This window comes from Notothenia rossii, assembly GCF_949606895.1.
Source record: "Notothenia rossii genome assembly, chromosome: 12".
In the NCBI taxonomy this organism is placed as follows: Eukaryota; Metazoa; Chordata; class Actinopteri; order Perciformes; family Nototheniidae; genus Notothenia; species Notothenia rossii.
Genome location: NC_136911.1, coordinates 10,232,409 through 10,252,815, shown reverse-complemented (window position 1 = coordinate 10,252,815; position 20,407 = coordinate 10,232,409). Strand labels below are relative to the sequence as shown.

The 20,407-nt window shown below is 40.0% G+C and overlaps 1 protein-coding gene across 7 annotated transcripts in view; it reads left to right on the top strand.

The window, feature by feature from the left end:
• slc12a7b (solute carrier family 12 member 7b) overlaps positions 1–20,407 on the top strand; it is an 80,742-nt gene that overhangs the window by 13,788 nt on the left and 46,547 nt on the right. Inside the window, exon 1 of one of the 7 annotated variants that reach the window (XM_079661772.1) lies at positions 9,166–9,548. The exons of the other annotated variants lie outside the window; for them this stretch is intronic. Coding sequence (XP_079517898.1) covers positions 9,428–9,548 — 121 coding nt within the window. The 5' untranslated portion in view covers positions 9,166–9,427. Of the gene's footprint in view, positions 1–9,165; positions 9,549–20,407 lie in introns of those variants that run through there. 7 annotated transcript variants of the gene reach the window in all.

The window sequence follows — 20,407 nt, the reverse complement described above, 5'->3', positions numbered from 1 at the left end:
ATTAAGAGCCTTTCTACATTATTTTATCAGGCAAACAGTTATAGAACATCTTCACCTTACTTGTTCTTCATAAATATTTCTGTAGGCAATACATGAAACTTAAGTTGCGTTCTTTATGTGCAAGTAGTTCTAAACTGGAAAATGGAGTTTAAAATCATCCCTGATTTAAAAGACCTAGCATACCCAGGAAAGGTAGAAAATAAACAAACGCCTTCGACTCAAACGAGAGGAAAGTGTCACCTGAGCCTGTTGTGTCAAATACAGTTTAATGGGTGACTGGCAGGCAAGTGTGCTGTTACCTGAGATGGTTGAGGTGTGGCTGCCCATGTCTGCACTCGATTCATTACAGACTTCATGTTGCCTCGAATCATCATCCCTTTCCTGTTGACAATTCACTGTGGCAACATGACGTTGAATAGTTGATTGTAATCAGTGGGATCTTTCCATTACCGTCATCCTCTAAATCGATTAGGACTTATGTTTGGCTGCACACTAGATGTCACAATAACACTAAGGTCTCCTTTACAGATCAATAAAGTCATGGAAATGTTTCAGAAAGGAAATTTAGGAATTCAGTCACCATTTTATAGTCAGACATTAGGAAAATCTCTAAAACGTAACCTTTCCATTTCCACTGTTAGGGGGGCTAGGTGTTTTTCTAATGCTGGAACTTGGTTAATACCATGATAACATACTATATCTATATTTTCTCTCGATGGTAGTGTAATGGGTTTATCTTTAAATGTGATCAAATTTCTCCTTAGGATTTTGGAAAATAGCCCGAAATAAGGTCTGAGGTTTACACAAATTTAAGATATGGATCACGTTTTGTTCTACGACATTAAATACATCAGCAGTAGGGGTGTAACGGTACACGTACCCGTACCGAAATTATTCGGTTCGGTACACATGTGTACCGAGGTGTACCGAACGAATGTAAAGTTAAACTTAAAAAATGGAGGACTTGAACAACTTTTTGGAAGTAATCTCAGGTGCTGCGTCGCAGCATTCAGAGTAATTTGCTCACATTGGGTTCAACGCGTCATAGTGCGAGCAAGTCATTTAATTGGACGAGAGGCATACTATGAGGGCTGGTCACAGGGATGCATTCAAATTTAGTCAGTAATTTGAGGAACTGTCGAAATGGCGAACGCAGATTAAGTTGAGCTTGAAAATCCTCCAGCATCATTGAAGTCTCCGGTTTGGGAACATTTTGGTTTTGCAGTTACGTACAAGGATGACGGACAAAGACCGGTGGACCGAACCAAAGCTGTTTGTCGGCATTGTTCAACTAAAATTGGCTACGCGGCTGGCAATACATCAAACTTGCACACTCATTTGAAAAGACATCAGCCGAACGTGAATATCACCGGTACCAAAAGAAAAAAGACTGAAGTGCAAACCCAACTCCCACTAGCATTTAAGCCTCCACCACTCGCAAAAAGTTTAGACCAAGCCAAAGCTATTACAAACGCCAAATATCCTTATGTTGCCATGTTAGCAAAGCGCTACCTGGCTGTATCGGCTACCTCTGTCCCTAGCAAGAGGGTGTTCTCCACAGCACGAGACATTGTTAGTGCCAGTGCCAGCAGATCTGGCCTTTCGGCAAGCAATGTGGACAAGTTAAGTTTTCTTTAAAAAAACATGAAAATACAATGAGAAGCAAGTCATAATGTCAAACTGGCTGCTTAGGTACTAGTACAGTACAGTTCAAATACAGATTATTTCAGTTCATCGAAATGCTGCACCTTAATGTTTATTTTATTATATTTTGTATTTATTTGAGTGAATACATTATTCACAGTTTAATAATAATAAAAAAAAAAAAAAAAAAAAGTTTGTTTTGTGATAATCTTTTCTGCTGTACCGAAAACGTACCGAACCGAACCGTGACCTAAAAACCGAGGTACGTACCGAACCGAAATGTGTGTGAACGGTTACACCCCTAATCAGCAGTGACCCCACTGGTGATTTTTGAAGAATTTACGTTTGTCTGAAAAAAGATGGTTGTTAACAAGTGGCTGAATAGGACTACAGAAGTTGTCGAGGACGTTGTACGTCATTACACCGATTACGTAAACAATCCCGCTTGTTTGCCCCGGTTCTGCTTGAAAGCAAGTACCTGCCTCCTGCAAACTGTTCAAACAAACGCTTCAACCTGTACAATTTTGAATCTGTATTTTTAAATATCGATCTTAAGTTGGCGTGATGTTGAACTTGTGCGACCCTGCTGTAGTTCGCTTATAGCATAACGTTAGCATTTTGCTTCTAGTTATTTTATTTATGATTAGCAAATTATAAAAGTGTGGAGATGATCCGGCTGAACAAAACGTGCATTTATCAAACGGGTTCGTTTTCCACAGACCTTATTTCAAGCTATTTTCCAAAATCCTATGGAGGAATCCCATTGCTTTTTTGTCAAGGGAACCCATGCACAGCTTACTTCCGGTTAAATACGTCATCCCTGCACCACTCTATAGATGTGAGTGTTTTTATATCGTCTACCTACTCGCTAACAGACATGTTGCAAAGGAATCAGGCCTATTCACTGTATGTGATGGTTTCAGCTTTCAAACCATTGTGTTATCTGATTTACACATACTGGAAGTTCCATTAAGGTGGCTTGTATTATCTCAGACAGTCTAACTGTACACCACCCTGCTCCAAAAGGCATAAAGCTGATGGGGTTGTCTTAAGTGAGCTAAAGTACTCTAGAATATTGGATTTGCATAACTTCAGCCATAACAGCTTATAGTTTAATACAGTATAATATATCAGTGGTTGTCTTTTCTTAACCTCCTGGCCTCTGTCAGTCAAATAATTATGCAATGCAGTTTTAGGAGCAGGAGGAAGTAATACAGGAAGGGAAGATGCCATGTGACAAAAGCTATGACCCAAACTCACATGACAAGATAAAGAATTGTTTTGAGCTTGTTAACCACCATCAAATCATTTAGATGTATTCAATTCTCTTTCATTTGAAACGGAGTCATTCAGTGTTCTTCACATGCAAGTTGTCATTCCTCATGCCCCCTCCAGAGGGCAGCATCAGTCACTGGAGAGGATTCAGGGTAGCAGGGCAGATTATGCAGTCACAAACATGAACATCTTCTGACTCTGCTACCTACTGTCAAAATGTACTTTGAATGTTTCTCTATTGTAGAACATTGTGTACTTTTCTTCAAAGATCACATTCATCATGATATATATGTATTTCATGTACCAATCCTTTTTTATTTTCCAACAAAACATTAGTATTTGTCTTGTTCTCATCTTATATTGCTCATATGTAAAGATGTGTCAATCAATTGTAGGGTAACAACAGGTCTTTGTTTACATTTGGATCTTGTGTTCTGCTTTCACATTAAAATACATTCTTGTCATTAATTAAAACATTTAATAAATATTAGAAGTTATTTTTTCCATTTGGCGCTAAAAATCTCTTCACAGTCCATTGTATCATAAGGCATGACATAGCAAAGCAGCAATGTTAACAAATGAAATGTTAGATGTGAGATATTTGAAGAGGATACGACAAAAGTAGGAATTATCGTTAGAAAGAAAGAAAGAAAGAAAAAAAGAAAGTATGCATCAGTGATCAGTTACTCTCCATAGCCTGAGTGTCCTTGGGTTGTACTTGGTGTATCAAGTCCAGTCTCTTCCCATCTTCACTGGTAGGATCAATCAATACATCTATTCCGGGATCAGAAATCTGAGTGTATGGAGACAAAGTGGAACTCTTGTTTGGGCAGATAAATGCATCACTGTCTGTGGAGCCAGTGTGAACCATAGACACAGACTGTATACACATAATATAATTATTTATACCCCCCTTTAGATAATTAGTTAATGTTATTGTTTTGGTTGCTACAGAAAACATTCAAATAAATATGTCTCTGAAGAACAAATAATGATAACTTTAAAGCCATGGATATGCATACCCTTACCGCTTTCAATGAGGTTTAAGTTGTATCTGAGTGAGTTGTAACCATTTTATCTTCTAGGATTTATGGTGCCAAATGATTTTCCTGGTTAGTTATATCACAGATGATATATCTGTGATTGGCATTGACACTCTGGATGCAGTACAATATTGTAGAAAGTCACGTCTCAGGCAGAAATTCATAATTATTTTTCCATTACATTATTTGTACTTTCTTGTTTATTTCTAGTCTTTTTCATTGTTATTGTACAATGCCATGTCTTTTTATGCTGCTGCAACTAGGGTTGCAACGGAGCGGAAGATTTCCGGTAAATTTCCATGGAAAGTTAAGCTGGGCAATTTTGGAAATATTCCATATTTTAAATACGTTTATTTATTTAAGTTTTCCACACTCTCGCGGGAATATCTCCGCGAGCGAGCTTAAGCTTCACTTTCGATTGCATGATATAGCCCAGCGTTACACCTTCGCCACACATGTTGCCACTTTTTTGTACACGATTTGTAGAAAAACGATGTGTTTCTGGATATTTGGGGAGGGTGGTCCGCGAGTGTTTTTGTATTGGTTAAGTAGTCCTTGGTATGAAAAAGTTTGAGAAACACTGTACTAGATGAATACATTTGTATGATATTTGCAATTTAAACATTAAATAAATATATTACCCCATAATATCATCAAAACTTACTTCACTTTGTGTAGTCCACAGGCTCAAATGTGTGGCTTCATTTGTCTTGTGCTTTGGGCTCAAAAGTGTGATCCAGTCTTTTAGAAAAGATCTGTGCATGTGATGGAGGAATGCACAGTGCCTGTAGGGGGTGTGGTCTCAATAGCCATGCAATAAGCAGTGTGCTATGTGCATGTGATTGAGGAATGGCATGGATATTCAAGTGTACTTGAATGGCATCTGTTTGTTTTAGTCAAGATTATGTTAAAATATACTTTCCCCAACTGTATTTAAGTTCCCTATGAAGAACCAACCTTCAATTTTGAAAATTGCCAGTTTATTCCCATAAATTCCCATTAATTCCCATGGAAAGTTTCCGTCTTTGAAAACTCCCGGAATTTTGCAACCCTAGCTGCAACACAACAATTTCCCAAATTGGGATTAATGAAGTACTATCTTATCTTATCCATTACATGTCACTTGTTAGACGCTTTTACCCAAAGCGACTTACACACACTCAATACTATTGTGTCTTTAGGCGGGTAGTGTAGTTTGTCCAGTTTAAAAATGTATGATTCCATATTGTATCGTTGTTGTCAACAGACTAGTCTTGAATGCAGCAATGTTATAAATAACCTTGTGTTCCTGTGTATACACATTTGCTTTGTCTGTGTCTGGGAACTGCTTATGTCACAACAGTTTAGCCTAGTTTTCAGTGTCCACTGGATAGTTGTTAACTTCCTCATAAAAGAGACGTTGTCCTTCCAGCATTGATGCCCTGACTGTCCCTGAGAAGCAGTCTGACTGTCTGGCAAACCAATTAACGGATGCCAGTTACATCACCGCTCAGGGAGTGGATAAGTGCTCTCTTTGTTACCTCAGCAGCACCATCATACTTAGAGATCATTGAGTTTTCAGAGGACTGTATTGATTAATAAACTGCCTTCCTTTTAGTTTGCACAGAAACATTCCCTGTGATTCCATGAACAGCAGCTGCTTCAGACAGTACATTAGCTGCCAGGCGTATTCACTCAGCATTTGATTAGCCTGTAGCATTGAAGCAGTCCAATAAATGCAACAACACCCACTTACTGGAAATATAATGTTTCATTGAAACCTGACCTGCCAACTGAATATCATTCTAAAATACCTGATTGGATGGCTGATGCTTTGCTGATGGACTTAATCTGGTATATAGCAAGATAAGTTATTTCAGTGAATTAACTACTTCACACGTATCTAATATATTGAAATACAGATTTCCGATGAGTCCCTGAGATCCCCCAAAAATGAGACTTCTTGTTTTCAATTTCGAACATTGAGCTTTTTGATGAATAATTGATTAATGTATTGCCTTCCTTCACTCAGCATTTGATTTGCCTGTAACATTTAGGCAGTCCAATAAATGCAACACCCACTTACTGGAAATATTATGTTTCATTGAAACCTGAGGAGCTATTTATAAAATACCTGATTGGATGGCTGATGCTTTACTGATGGACTTAGTATGGTGTATGGCAAGAGAAGATTTCCCGTGAATTAACCCTTCACTTTTGTCTAATATACTGAAGTACAGATTACAGATGAGTCCCTGAAATCCCCCCAAATGGTACTTCTTGTTTTCAATTGAGACTTGTATATTGATAGATAAAACACGTTGAGTTTTAGGTTTTCAGGTGGACAATATGCTTATCAATCCTAAAGAACACTTTGTAATTTGCTTTGACTAAATGAAATAAATCTTTAGTATTATTCCCTTCTGGTAAGGCCTGTTGGTAAATATAATATACATAGGCAAGTTCTAAATGTTCCAAAGTTCCATCCAAATGTTTCTGTAGTCACATCCTGGATACTTCTATAGTGAATACACTCTCTAAACCATATTATAGTACCTAATGGAATTCTCTAAACTCTGGCTCATTGCTTGGAAATATTAATAATTACAAGTTGCAGTGCTAAAAAAGAAGCAATGGTATGTCTTCCTGACTGTCTCCTTCTGTCTCTACTCTACCTGCTCCCTTTCCTGTTTCACACAGCCCCCTCCCTTCACTATATTGATCTCGTATGTCGTCATGTTGGGGTACTTAAGGGGGAGAGGGCCACTCGTTCTGGGTGTGTTTCCAGATGTTAAGCAACCAAAAGAGGCTCACAGACTTTCACATTATAAAAGGCATTGCTTAATGAATAAAACAACATGACCTGCTTTGGCTGCTTTCCTCCGGCATTGTTTATTTGAGTATTTCCCATCAAACCGGGGTGTTGCTGGGTGGGTTTTAATACCTTCATGCTATCATTTCCAGTGCACTCATTACCTTGAGGAAATGACTCATTGTTCGTGGATTGGTCATAAGGTCAGCTAAGAAATGTTAGCGACTGCGAGCATATTCTCAGTCTATGTTTTCTTGTGGATGTCTGTCTCTCTAGTGAATCACTCACCTTTTATTTAAAGAGCATCTTGCAGGTTGGTTTTTTTCTACATTTATGCTTAAACTTGCTTGGAAATTACAATTAAAAAAAGTGAATGTAGGATTTGATATGTTTTACGAGACATAAGGGCAGGAATTCAGAGGGAAAGGAGCAATTTTGAGCTCTGCTCTTAAAAAAGGCTTTTTTTTAAGGTCATACGTCAAACGCGTCATATTACATCACAAAGGGTAAACATCTCCGCTCTCTGACCGCGGGTATAGTTAGTAGTTGCGTTGAGTTGAGCGGTTGTGTTTTAGTGAGCTGGTATTTTTCGGTAGTTTTACATTGTATTTCACCATTTGTAATCATTGTGCAGTATTGTGTTTGTGCAGGTTGCGTAAATACCAGCCTGTCAGGACATTGAGTCCACACTAAAAAGGACCGGAGCTAGCGTTCGTTCCTGGGTGCGTTGTGCATCCACCTCCCTGCAGCACATACTCTCCACAGCTTTATCAGGAAACCGTATTACATCTCTCTCCCCCCGCCCCCCCCCCCCCCCCCCCCCCTTCGCTGCTCTCTCTCTCTCTCTCCCCTCCGGTACACGGCACCGTAAGACATAGTGTGGAGTTGCATTAGGTAACGCTGTGGTGGCTGTACTGCTCCAGCCGTCTCCTTTGTTTTTGTTTGTTTCCCCCTGTCTGTGTTGTTTGTGTGTGCGTGGTGGCTGTCACTCCTGGCTCCGGGCTCAACCTCCACTCACCTGCTGCAATCAGCTGTGCACCCTCCCCGACTACACACCTGCTTTCCATCAAGCCATTTACAATGGCATATCAACGGAGGCTCCACAACCTTTCTCCGCCAGATCGTCAAGTATCAGCCGTATCTCGCGTCTCCCCTCCGGTACACAGCACCGTAGTGTGGAGTTGCATTAGGTGACATGAGATAAGGCTGATACTTGCGCATTAGTTTATGTTAGGGATCAGTATCAACAGTCCTGCCAGTAACGTTACTATATTATCAATGCTACTTTAGTTATAGCCTGATATATGATAGCTAACTTCACAATGTTGTGATGTGACGTTAGCTAACATTCTGTAGCTAACGCCGGTCACTCACCAAGATAGCTGCCCAGTTCTCCACTGGTTCTCCTCACACCACAGCTCAATTTCTCTCCGATGGCCGTTATTTCTTCTAATCCTTGGCTGCTCCTGGTCTCTTGGACGCCTAGCAGGCTCATAATTATAAGGTTGTGGTCCGTCATATGCATTTGAATATTCATGTTCAACTTCTTCTGTGTCTTCTGTGTCGAAACTAGCATTGGGATCCATGTTTATTAATACGTTACACCGGCCGCTCTCCCCCTTGTTTCCCCCATGTTACGTCACACGAGGAAGGTCACGTGCCGAGGCTTTTTTATGCGGAAGTGAAAATTTCTTACAAAAACGACGCCAGATGTCACTGTAGTGTATATTTCTGTATATTTTTTGGAAAATCTAGTGTATTCATCATTTTCCTACACATTTATTCACAGGTGTCTTTAACCTGGAAGTTGGTCTTTAAGAGTTGCTATGGAGAGATAAGAGCATGAAGTTGACGGCAGTATTCATTCACTTGCCTCCATCAGTTCCCCATCCCCCTCCTTGTATATCTAATTGTCTTTTCACGCTGACATACTTTATGCTTTTGTTGAGATGTACATGTAATGCAGACGTCTAATTTGTGTGTTAGCATTTGCGTGCACATGTGCTAACCCTCTACTGGCCTGTGTGTTTAGACCACGGCCAGTATATGTCTTTAAATTCAGCCCTGCCCACTTCTGACTATACACATGGGGTCGAATAACAGTGCATAGGAAGTGAGGATATGTATATGTGTCCATTTGTGTGCGTGCAAACTTTCCTCAGTAGGGCATTTCAGGACTCCCTCCTCTCTTAGAAAAAGGCTGCCGGCTTTTGTTGTGTGAGAACCAGAGCGACATTCCTTGGTCTGCCCTCAGGCGCAGAAAAAGCCATATGTATGCTCTCACACAATCATGAGCATAAATGCATGTCATGTTTTTTTGTTAGTGTGTGTTTCTACGGGTACTGCCCCCACTGGGCGGGGCAGTCCGGCTCTTCCTTATTTGATTAGTTGGTGCGTAGGGGGGCTGGGGTCACATGGGTGTACAGCAGAATCCGAGCGATAGGGAACGAAAACTCAGAACTAACACCCCACCTCTGCCCATGAGAGTAAAGTACACCAGCGCTGTTAGCCTGAAAAAGCAAACAACTGAGGAAAGAGAGAGAGGGACAGAGGAGAGGACTGACAGCTGTTGGACGGAGGAAGAGGGAAAGGAGCAGCAGCGAGGGAGGAGAGAGGAGACAGAGATAAGAGTGTGGCAAACAGGAGACACTGAGAGGAAACACATGGTGTAAAAATGCCTACCAACTTCACCGTGGTCCCAGTGAAGGACAACTCTAAAAAGGGAACAAATAGGATCGAGGAGGATGATGAGGATGACAACAATGTGCTAAAGGAGGAAGACGAGGGAGCCACAGGTGAGATCAGATGTTTTTTTATTAGCTCCATCAGGTCGGGGGATAACACAGACAGGATATGGAACGTTAATTCAATGAATTTCTAATTCTGTTTTTCAAAGGGTCAAGTTTTACAAGTTTGATTTATATATTTTCTATTCTATGACCGTAGATAGAGAAGTAGTCCCGGAAAGTTCCAGGCATTCTCATAGTATCCAGTGCAAGCTTTCTTACTCATGTCCTATGTATTTCGGGAAAAAAAAAAAAGAAGGAGCTGTGCGTGGGCGGATAATTGGCAGTGAAGACAGTGGATTTTAGGGAAGCGTTGTGCGTTTTCCAGCAACTGTCTGAGATGAGGGTTTCCTTCACACGCCACTGCCACTCAAGGGAGTTTAACATTTTTTACTCCATTCCAGGATTTCCTTTTTGGCTTGAATCTCCCTTTATTTACTCCCTCCACATCATCAGTTGCCTGTTTAATACCTTTATATTCATGTCTTGAGTTTAAAATGCCTGTTTCTTGACACACCATATATTTTGTATCCTATACTGTTCTATTTTCCTTTTTTGTATTTTCTAATATACTACCAGGTTTCATAGTGTTGCAGTAACAAACAACACATTTGCTCTAATGAAGACACCCATGACTTTCAAATCTCCTAACCACTCTCTGTGCTGATTATAATTAACATGTAGCCTCAAACATGACTCACCCTCTGAAGACCTTACCTTTTGCTGAACTTTGCCCCACCACAAATCTGAATACCTTTTCCTGATACCGGAAATCAATGAAGCATTGTAGATTTAGTTTTAGTACAAGATGTTCTCCCTTTTCTCTGGCTTCTGCTAATAGTATAAACAGGATATCAACCGATTTGAAGGCATAAAGCCAGGTCTACTTATTAAACCCTCTTATTTTTTTATACTCATGGATGGTTCATTGACTGCGAGTTTAACTAACTCCTCTCTTAACACTCCATGTTTTTCTTGACTGTTATTGAAGTTGCTGCTTTTTATAGCACTTCACATGGTGCTGGGCGAATCAGTTCCCAGTCCTTAATTTCTGCTGTGGAGCTGCAATTACAGCTACATGCTGGGTAAGAGTTTACAGACTGGGAGAGAGAAGGCCATTTTATGATGAAGCTTATGCAGTATATCCACTGTGGCATTCTTACGTTTCCCCTGTGCGTGTTTGGCCGGCGCATGCAACCGTTTGTCTCTAACAATGGCTGTAGAGACAACAATAGTGGGAGAGCAGGGGATGACATTTCAGAAAGGCCATGCCCTGAATCTGAAGCCACAAAACGTGTGCTTTAACTTGGCTTTTTTGTCAGCATCAGGAGCACACACTTTATATAATGTTCTCTGCTACTGCTTCAGGGAGGAGTATTCTTTTGTCTTCATAAATCCACAGGTCACAAGGTTTAGTTGTGAGGGTCTGTGATAGCATAATGTTGTTGGCTCATGAGCTTGTTGTGTAGGGAGGGCTCAGTGAAATCGGAGTCACTGTTATTGATTATCCTGCTGGCTTGCTTCCTGTTGGCTGAGTGGGGGTTGTTGGGACCCCACCCCCATGCTGTAATGTAATGTACTCCAGTTATTCTCATCTACTCACATTTTCTTCTTTGTTCTACCATCACTCTCTGGTTCTTGGTTGATTGTGTCCATGTGATTGTGTCCTAGCCCTAACTTCCTGGTAAAGTGAAAGCAGAGCAGAAAAAAGGTCAAATCTTTATCCCTTTGAGGTGTTTTCTACCTTTTATTTCACCGTTTTTTTTTAACCGAATGAAAGCTTATTGTTGTGCATATAAGTGAAACAGAAGCTCTTTTAATTCTTCCTACGTCAGAAACACAACTGCATGTTTAACCAATTATCACCAGCTAAATTGTACTGGTCTGAATCATTACTGTTTTTGTTAGCTTTCATCTACACTTTCCCATTCCCTTCACAGTTTACAAATCATTATATTACCTTTCGAAAAGTATCCGCTTGTTTGCAGTTGGTACTGCATGTGGTGAGTTTACATTTATCCTCTTTAGAACAAGCCAAAAGTTAATTAAAAAATAAATGCTATGTGTTAAAGTGGTGAAAGGAAAGTAACAAGTGTTCAAACAACAAAGCGAAACTGAAAATGCCGACATGATATCCTGACAGATTTATATTTGTTTCTCTCTTCTATGTGTGGATCCATATCAAATTAATTCTTGGCATGTGTTTGGCATACTAATCCTTTCAATTTAAACTGACTGCCAACAGTTTACTGTTGGGAAAGTCCAACACTCTTGGTGCACTCACTGTGTGTAACCTAACTGAAGGTCTTTGCTTGACTCTACTGCTGAGTAGTGTAACTAATCTGTGTGAGTTTCTCTTGAACTCACAACGTTGTGCTGATCCGTCTTGAGTGTGTGATGTTACTATGTTCCGGGAATTCTTTCCCACCATCACATTATTGTACCACTCAATATCCAGTTGATGATTTCATCTGCTATTTTTTCATTCCAATGACTCAAAACCTTTAGATCCCTCTGCCTTATGGAATCATTTTTTGTTTTATTCTAAAAAAATCTTATTCTATTTAAATGAAAGCTTATCATCAGCTATCACCTTAAGCTGACTAAAATGTACATAATAGTCTGAAACACTGTGGGACTTTGCTAGTGCGTAATAAAAAAGCAGTCGTTGCAGAACCTTTGACTCCCCTAGTGTGAGCCCTAACTATGCCCACTTTAGTGTCATAATCAGTTCGTTGTGCTACAAAGTATGCACAAAGCCACACCTTGTAAATAAAAGACATGTAGTTATAATGTGGGGCTTATGGCTTCATTAGAACTATATGAGTTGTTAGTGGTTGGGTTGTACCCAATAAAGCCCTTGTTTACAAAGCTAAATGCGAAACTGCTAATGAACAATGCGACCTTGAAACTAAGAAAGTGATGGGACCAAGTCCCTGCGGTGTTGCTGCCTCTGCCCGTTGGTCCCTTCGCCCATCTGTCATGCACATGTGTTTCCTGTTTATTTCCCAGGCAGGTCTGGTTTTGTTCAAATCTGCCGTCTGTATGTGGCTGGTGGCCTTCTCTATTTCTTATGTTCTCCTTGTTATATTGTTTGCTCTATGAATTTGCACAGTTCACATATTCACATACATCACCTGCAAAAGAAAATGTCAGCAAGACGGCATGAAATTGTGATGCCAGACTGAGGTTGGTGTTGACATTAATACATTCTTTGATAATGTACATGTTCAATTGTGCTGTGAGAAAGTAGATCGTTTTTTTTTGTGACTCAGCCTACTTTAGGATTCAAAATACATCGTTTACCCGATAGAATGACCTTTTTGCATTACCTTTTCCCACTTACCACTGTAAAAAAAAAAAATGTGTTTGTTTATAACTAACACTTAAAAGTATCTTAACACTTTATGTGCATATGTATCCTTCAAAAGTTTTTTTTCTGCCAAGACTTACATTAAATCCCTTTGCAAGCCGGCCAAGCTAGCTTAAGTTATATTTGAAATAAACTAAACAATTTGCCAGAAGGGAGCTTCTTCAAATTCCCGGTGATTTAGGCAGGGCTTTTTGACTGTGGGAACGTAAGGGCTTGTGATCATGCCTCTACATTATTGTGTTTTATAACAGCAGGTAAGGACGTTTATGAGATCTGTATTATTGCAGTTACACATTTATTTGTAGGTGGAGTAGGCTTCCTGTGTGTCCTAAGTTAGCATACCATGCCTGATGTATGGATACGATGGTTATGTGTTAAAGACTCAGTTACAGACCTGGTTCTGGTGTCATTTTCATGGCCTTGCAGACATCAAGAAGTACCTTGAAACCTCTGATTTAGGTTATTTATACTGCAGCATGTGTTTAGCCTGACCCTTGAGTGTTGCTCAACTCTGTGTGTGTTTGTGTTGGCCTGGTCACAACTAAGTCCAGTTTGTTCCATCTGCAACACAATAAGGCAGTAGTTCATCCAAAAGAAACCTGTAATGTTTACATGCCCTTAGTTGCAAAATCTTGAACGTGCAGTGCGTCACTTCTGATAAGATGAAATACTGTTAGGCAGAAATATCCCCTTGAGCATATGTATTCACACACAAACAGCTCTCTAACATACTGTATGCAATTAACTCCCACTTTCAAATGTATTTTTTCATTTCTACCAAGCTATGACTGTCCCTTGTCTCTGTGGTGCTTATTATATGAATGCAGGAAAGAGAAAATAGAGATAGAAAATACTTACTAGTGCAAGTAAATACAAAAAGGAAAAAGTGGAATAGTGCATTAAGAGTCTATATGCAAGTGATTGAATATGATATATTTGATAAATAATTTCTAAATTGCAGCCAGATTAATTTTGTGGATGTTGTTTCAAAAGTTCAGGTGTTGAACAGTCTTATGGCCTGTGGGATGAAACTGTCCCTGAGTCTGGGGGTGTTAGACCTGATGCTGTGGTACCGCCTGCTAGACGGCAGCAGACAGAACAGTTTGTGGCTAGGGTGGTGGGGGTCTTTTGTAATCCTGAGGGCTTTCTTCGTGAGCCGCTGGGAGTAAAGATCCTCCATGGATGGCAGCTCCGTCCTGGTGATGTGCTTTGCAGTTTTCAGAGGAACCCAAAACTAAAGAACTAGTATTAATACATGCAGGCCCGGTTCTACGGGGGTGCATAAGGGTGCATTGCACCCTAAGTTGAGTCGTTATGCACCCTCATTTGAAAAATTAAGTGAAAAATGTTACATATATAATAACAATAATAGTAGTAATAATAATGATAATAATAAGAAGAATATAGTTGAAATAAAATAAATTGTAATTGTGGTTAAATAACATTCTGCTGCATTTATTTGGTCAATTTAAACGGTAAGTAACGTTATTATGTCAGGTGCGCGTGACCTGTGCCGCTGCGCGTTCGTCATTTGCAAGGTGCTTACACAGCACTCAATGATGGACATCAGAAAATGGTTAAAACAACAAGCCCTAATCGCCAGCAGTAACACTGCATCTACTGCAGGTAATAACAGTTCAGATCATGGGGACATTACATTACCCGCGGCCACTGTCGTGGACATTAACGTCCTCACGCCCGATTCGCCGGCTTTGCCCCAAACACAGCCACCCCTCGGCGGCCCGCAAGTGCCAGAGGACCTCGGCAAAACAGAGCTTGCCCAGGTATATTTAAAAAAGTACCCAACTCCCCTGTACAGTGGGGTAAGGCACTCATTTTGCAGCTCATGGTTTCAAAACAGAGATTGGCTGGAATATTCATGTGAATAAAGAATGAGTAAATCTGTTTACAGTTCTGTTTCATATGGCCTGTTGAGATGTATCCATAGATCTCTTCATTTTGCTCTCAAAGTGCACCAGATTGATGCTTTTAACTTCAATATAAAAAAAAAAAAATCTTCCTGGGGGAGCATGACCCTGGACCCCCCTAGAGGAGGTGAGGACCCCCCTAGAGGGTGTTTGGTCCACTCCCCACTTATAAAAATAGCACTTTACCACTGCACCCTCTTTAATCTCAGATGCACCCCAACACATAATGTAAACACAAAGTCAGATATGCCAAGCAACGGGCCAGATGTCAAAGTTGGTAATGTCTGCCATTGGAAAAATCCCTTCAAGTAGCCATGTTTCAATACATTTGAAGTACTGCTAAATAGTAGTAAATATCTTGAAGCTTGAAACTTTACATTATTGCTGATTGGATTGTGCAGTCTACCTTATATGACCGCTCAGGGGTCTCCCTCCTGCTTTCAATATGGTGTCCCTGATAAGCCCTCAACCAATCAGCACACTCAGTTGTCTTGCTCTTTCTTCTCTCTATATATTTGACATCGCTGTAGTTGAGGGAGGCCCCCAGGGTTCATATGGTTTTCGTTAACATAGGTTCACAGAATGTAGAAACATGGTCAACTCCTCTACATAGACAGATAGAATGGGAGGGATGAAACCCTCCTTAATGGTCACACATGCAGAGCACACAGCACACACAGTGACATTTGGCCTCTGCATTTAACCCATCCTAGTAGAAGAATTTTGACTCTTTTTTTACACAGGCCTAACAATTCATTGGTCTATTACAGTAAACATGATGTGACTTTGCTGTTCAAATTATAAACAAGCAAAAATAAACATGACGAATATGCTGTTTAAAGTCTGGTTAGAACCAAGCTTCATTTTAATAGCCATACATTGTACCTACCCTTAGATGTGGCTACCAACAGCTATTGGCACTCTCCACATCTAAGTGCTGGGTGAATACTATTGATGTGCCCACATTTCCATGATCAAATGTGATGGGACTGTTGCTATTACAACACACCCATGTTTGGAGCTCTGGAACTGTGACATTTCACTATGTTGTGTTAGTTTAAATACCCCCAATATAGGCATACTCATACTCAATCAATCATTTTAGGGCCGGAAAATTGTTTGTAATTTTATGGAAATCGCAAGATAAGCTAATACATTGGAGGAGCACATTGTTTTCTTTAACGCATTTCTTTCAAAATAACATTCTTAATGAGAATGTTCCAGATATTATATCACAGACGTAAAATTGAATTCCTATTTTGGAACAGATCCTAGCATAAAATCACAACATGATCATTTAAAATGTTTTGTTTTCAATAGGAATGAGAATAATGAACATGATCATTCCTTTGATATCGGGAATCGATATTAGTTCAAATAATCTCACTAAGATATTCTTTCCTAATTGTTAAACCCTACATCCTATAATCCTAATAAGTAGCCTTTCTTCCCTACATTTGAATGGGAGTTATTATAGAACAGTTAGAGAAGGTTGATGTGTGATTTGGGAGGACATTCTTGAATTTAGCTAGCCTATACTGCAGCTACAATTCATGGAGGCTTTACCATATGTGAGCAGGCAGATGGTTTTATCGTTCTCACATGACCAGAATTCGTTTGCACTTGTGGCTAGAATAAGTGGGAAGGTTACTGTGATCTAACCAGATGTTGTGTAAATGTTTTTACTTGTGATGACTTTGCAATTTAACGAAAATAAGTCAACTATGTCTCGAATTACATTACTCATGTGCGGCAACCAAAGTGTTTTCAGTTTCTAACATTTGTTGTGGTGCTCTTGATCTATATCATAAATCATACTGTAGATGAGTACCTTCAATTGTGGAACATGATTATTTGGCATGGTTAATGTCATTAACTTGCTATAGAAACTATAGAAAATAAACAAATGTACATAGAAATAGAAAGAAAAAGAATAAAGAACAGTTTTGAAAAAGAAAGACATTTAAGAAACTGTGCTTTTAATCTCTGTAATTTCTGTAAGGGTGTTGATAATCAGTTCATTGTCTACATTAGAACATCCAAGAACCACCAAAACACTTTCTCTTGAACCTTTAATGGTACTGCATTTTAAAACCTCTTAAGCCCCGCGGACCCGGTTCCTGGGGCGAAATCGCGTCATTTGCAGGAAACAACGTCGAAGGAACCTTAATATTTAATAAACTATGAATATTTTTATCCATATAACAGGAAAAAACTCAATTAACTGATCTTTTTCATTTTTTTTTCCAAAAGAAATACACAATGCTTACAGTGAGCCTCTGAATTAGCCCGAGCGAAAAATGCTAACCTATTACTGCACCGAAAATCACTCCTAGCTCCCTTATTACTTATCCTAGCTGCACATCCAACACATCGTTTATGATCGTAAAGACACAGAAACTAATGGTGCCCACCTCAACACTGAAAGATACAAACTCGCGACGTTCTCAACAAAAACGTACATCAAGACATGTGGCGCTAGGTAGCCTACAACGCTAACATGGCTAACCTTGGTTTTGTCTGGTCAAAACTGGTCTTCAATGGCATTAAAACGATAACAACAATGATGTAGTTAATCCATAGGTTAATATCCAATGTGGCTGTGTCCCCTTTGAAAGGTTCTGATAATCTATAAGCAATAAAACTGCAATTCCGTTTTCAAATAGTAGAGCAGGCCATTCTTACGCTCTGTAGCAAGATTGAATGCTCGAAGACGCCATCTTTTTTTTTTAACATGAGTGTGTGCGGGACGATTTCCCTTCGATTCCATTGGCTGTAACGGTCAGAAAGAGATGTCACATGTCAAAATCGAAGAAGGGGGGCCAGAGATAAGGAAAATTCACCCAAATGGCCCCAGAAGAGGGTGTTTTTGCGAAATCTGTCTAAAAAGGTCAAATGTCACTTGTTTTGCATCAATCTTGATACAGGGTACTTATTATATGTTGTACTTTGGATTCCTAAAGCTTTTAGTCTACTAACCCATCATTCAAGGTTAGTTTTCACTATAAGTACAAAATATTATTTGGACGGACACGATAATTTACAGTTTTTTTACCATGTTCAATCTGAATTTTCTTTAAAATAAAAAACATCTATATTGATTCTGACTTTCCTACATCCAACTCACAGGTTTATCATTACTCTGAGAAAAAAGATTATTAATTTAACCCTTTTAGAAGGGAAGATATGGTCATTTGTTCTGGGAATATCATTTTCGAGCCTGAAACCTGAAAAACAGGCTTGGGGCTTAAGAGGTTAGGTACCTACAGTATGACTACAGTGTAATCGATAGTGCACATTGCACTTACCAAGGGATAATGGTTTGATTTAATTCTGAAGTTCCTCCATGATAAAAGATTCACTTGAGCATGGTTGTGATGGCTCTGCGCACTCGAGTCATTTGACTTGTGTCAGTCAGATCAATGTTCAGGGATCCCCCCCATTATAGTTTGGATGTCTTAAAGGGATAAAATAAACCCTCAGTCTATGTTGACATAAGTACAGTCACCCTTGCCTCTCTATCTTGAATCTCCCACCCAGGCGGTGTATTGCGTAACAGTCAGTGTTGTTTACCTAAAGGATTTAAAGACTTAGGACATCATTAAGTGCAACACAGACTCTACTGCACATACACACAAACTATGACGGCCGCCATCTGACATCAACCAAGTGGAGCTTGATACTTCTAAATCCTTTTTACTGTGTGATTTGATAGTCTCTCCTTAAGCTTTGCCTTAACACATCTGCCAGTTTATTGATGCAGGCAGAGGGTGTTAAGTTTTGTCTTCACATGATGGCTGAATCATGGGTGGACATTCACACTTTTGAATCCATCAGAATATTTTTTCGTAGTAATTATTATATTGTCATTTATAAGTTGCTCTACGGTTCTCTCAGACATCTTACTGGATTTAATTGTATGGGATTTGACCGTCATTGAGTTAGTGACCAGTCACAACCCTACACATAGGTGGCTCCAAAGCCAGGCTTTGCCTATCTCTGCTGAATGACCATCAGCCAGTATGTCTCAGCTTGGTGAAGAACACTCACAGGACTGATAGGCAGCAGGTGACCAGAAGACAGCAGCACGAAACAAGCTTTGGTTTTGCCTGGGGACTTAAAGCTGTGTTCATCAGCCCTGCAGCCTCGACGTGGCTTCTGTGTTTTATAAAAAGTTCAGGATTAGCCTAATCTGGTTACCTGATTAGTTCTCACTTCACATGCTCTTAGACTGGCAGATTAATAGGCAGCCAAGACACTTCAAGAGCACGCATTGATCTGCCTTTGTCTAGCCTGCTTTTGGGGCCAGGTCACATCCTTGGCCCTTCTGAATATCAATTAGCTCAGTCTGTCACACAAATTAGGGCTACATGATACAGAGTTACAGACCATATGATCGTGCTACAGTCTCTTTACCCTAACTAGAATGACACTTGGTGAGCAAAGAACTGTACAATGGAAACGGTGCATTCAAATGCTCCCTCAATTATCACTTTTCTGAGTTGGGAAGTCACTCTGCGTTTAAACACAATGTTTCTGTGTTTCCAAATGTTTGTTCTAACTTGAGGGGAGGCTTGCTCAAAATATTCACGCTTTAGGAAACAATTGTTATTACTAAGAAAGATAAAACATGCTTTGTGTATCCTCACTTGATTTGGATTTGCACCAAAAATTAAATGGGTTCTTCCTTTGCCCTTGCTTCATCTATCCAATAAGTGTATGCTATGCAAATCAGGCCACAAGTAATCCTGCTGACAAAAAGGTCAAACTGACAGACATGCAAACCAAACCAAAAACATTGCCTCCTTGGCGAAGGTTATTATTATTATTATAGTTTTTATAAACATAGTCTGTTAACATCTAAATGTTTGTGAAGATGCTCCCTTGCAGTATCTTGAAAAATAAATGTGATAGTATATTATTGTAGCCTCTAGCAGTACTGTTCTGTGTGCACCCTATGCTTTCCTGATCGATGGACTGTCTGGACCTATCATCCTTGAGGTCAGCCCGAGGACAGATTGTAAATGGAACTGTCCACTGAAGCAGCACCTGCAGTTTAAAATACTAAGGAATTATTGATTCAGAATGATATACTGCACAGTTTTTACTTCCAATGACAAGTGTTTTCTCCAAGTTCATTTTTGCATAGTTTTTTTTTTTGCCGTTCCTCCTGTTTTTCTTACATTAGTGTGTGCACATCCATTCACCTTCAAGCTGACTGTCTGTTTCACTACTCCTTCTACTCCCCTCGTTTTCTTTGCTCCTCCCTCTTTGTGTGTGTGTGTTCTAACATGCACGCGCATGTGTGCCTGGACTGTGCAGCAGGGATCAGAAGATCAGGCAGGTCAAGAGAAGGGAGGTGTGTGTGCGCCATGTGGGTGCAGGTCGGTGGGAGGGTCAGGGTGCTTTGCGAGGCATGGCTGATGTCGCTGACAGTGTCGTCAGAGGCCACTTTCACACACACGCACACACACACACACACACACACACGAACACACACACACGAACACACACACAAACACACGCTGTCACAGAAATAGCTGATCCTCACATTATCCACACAGCAC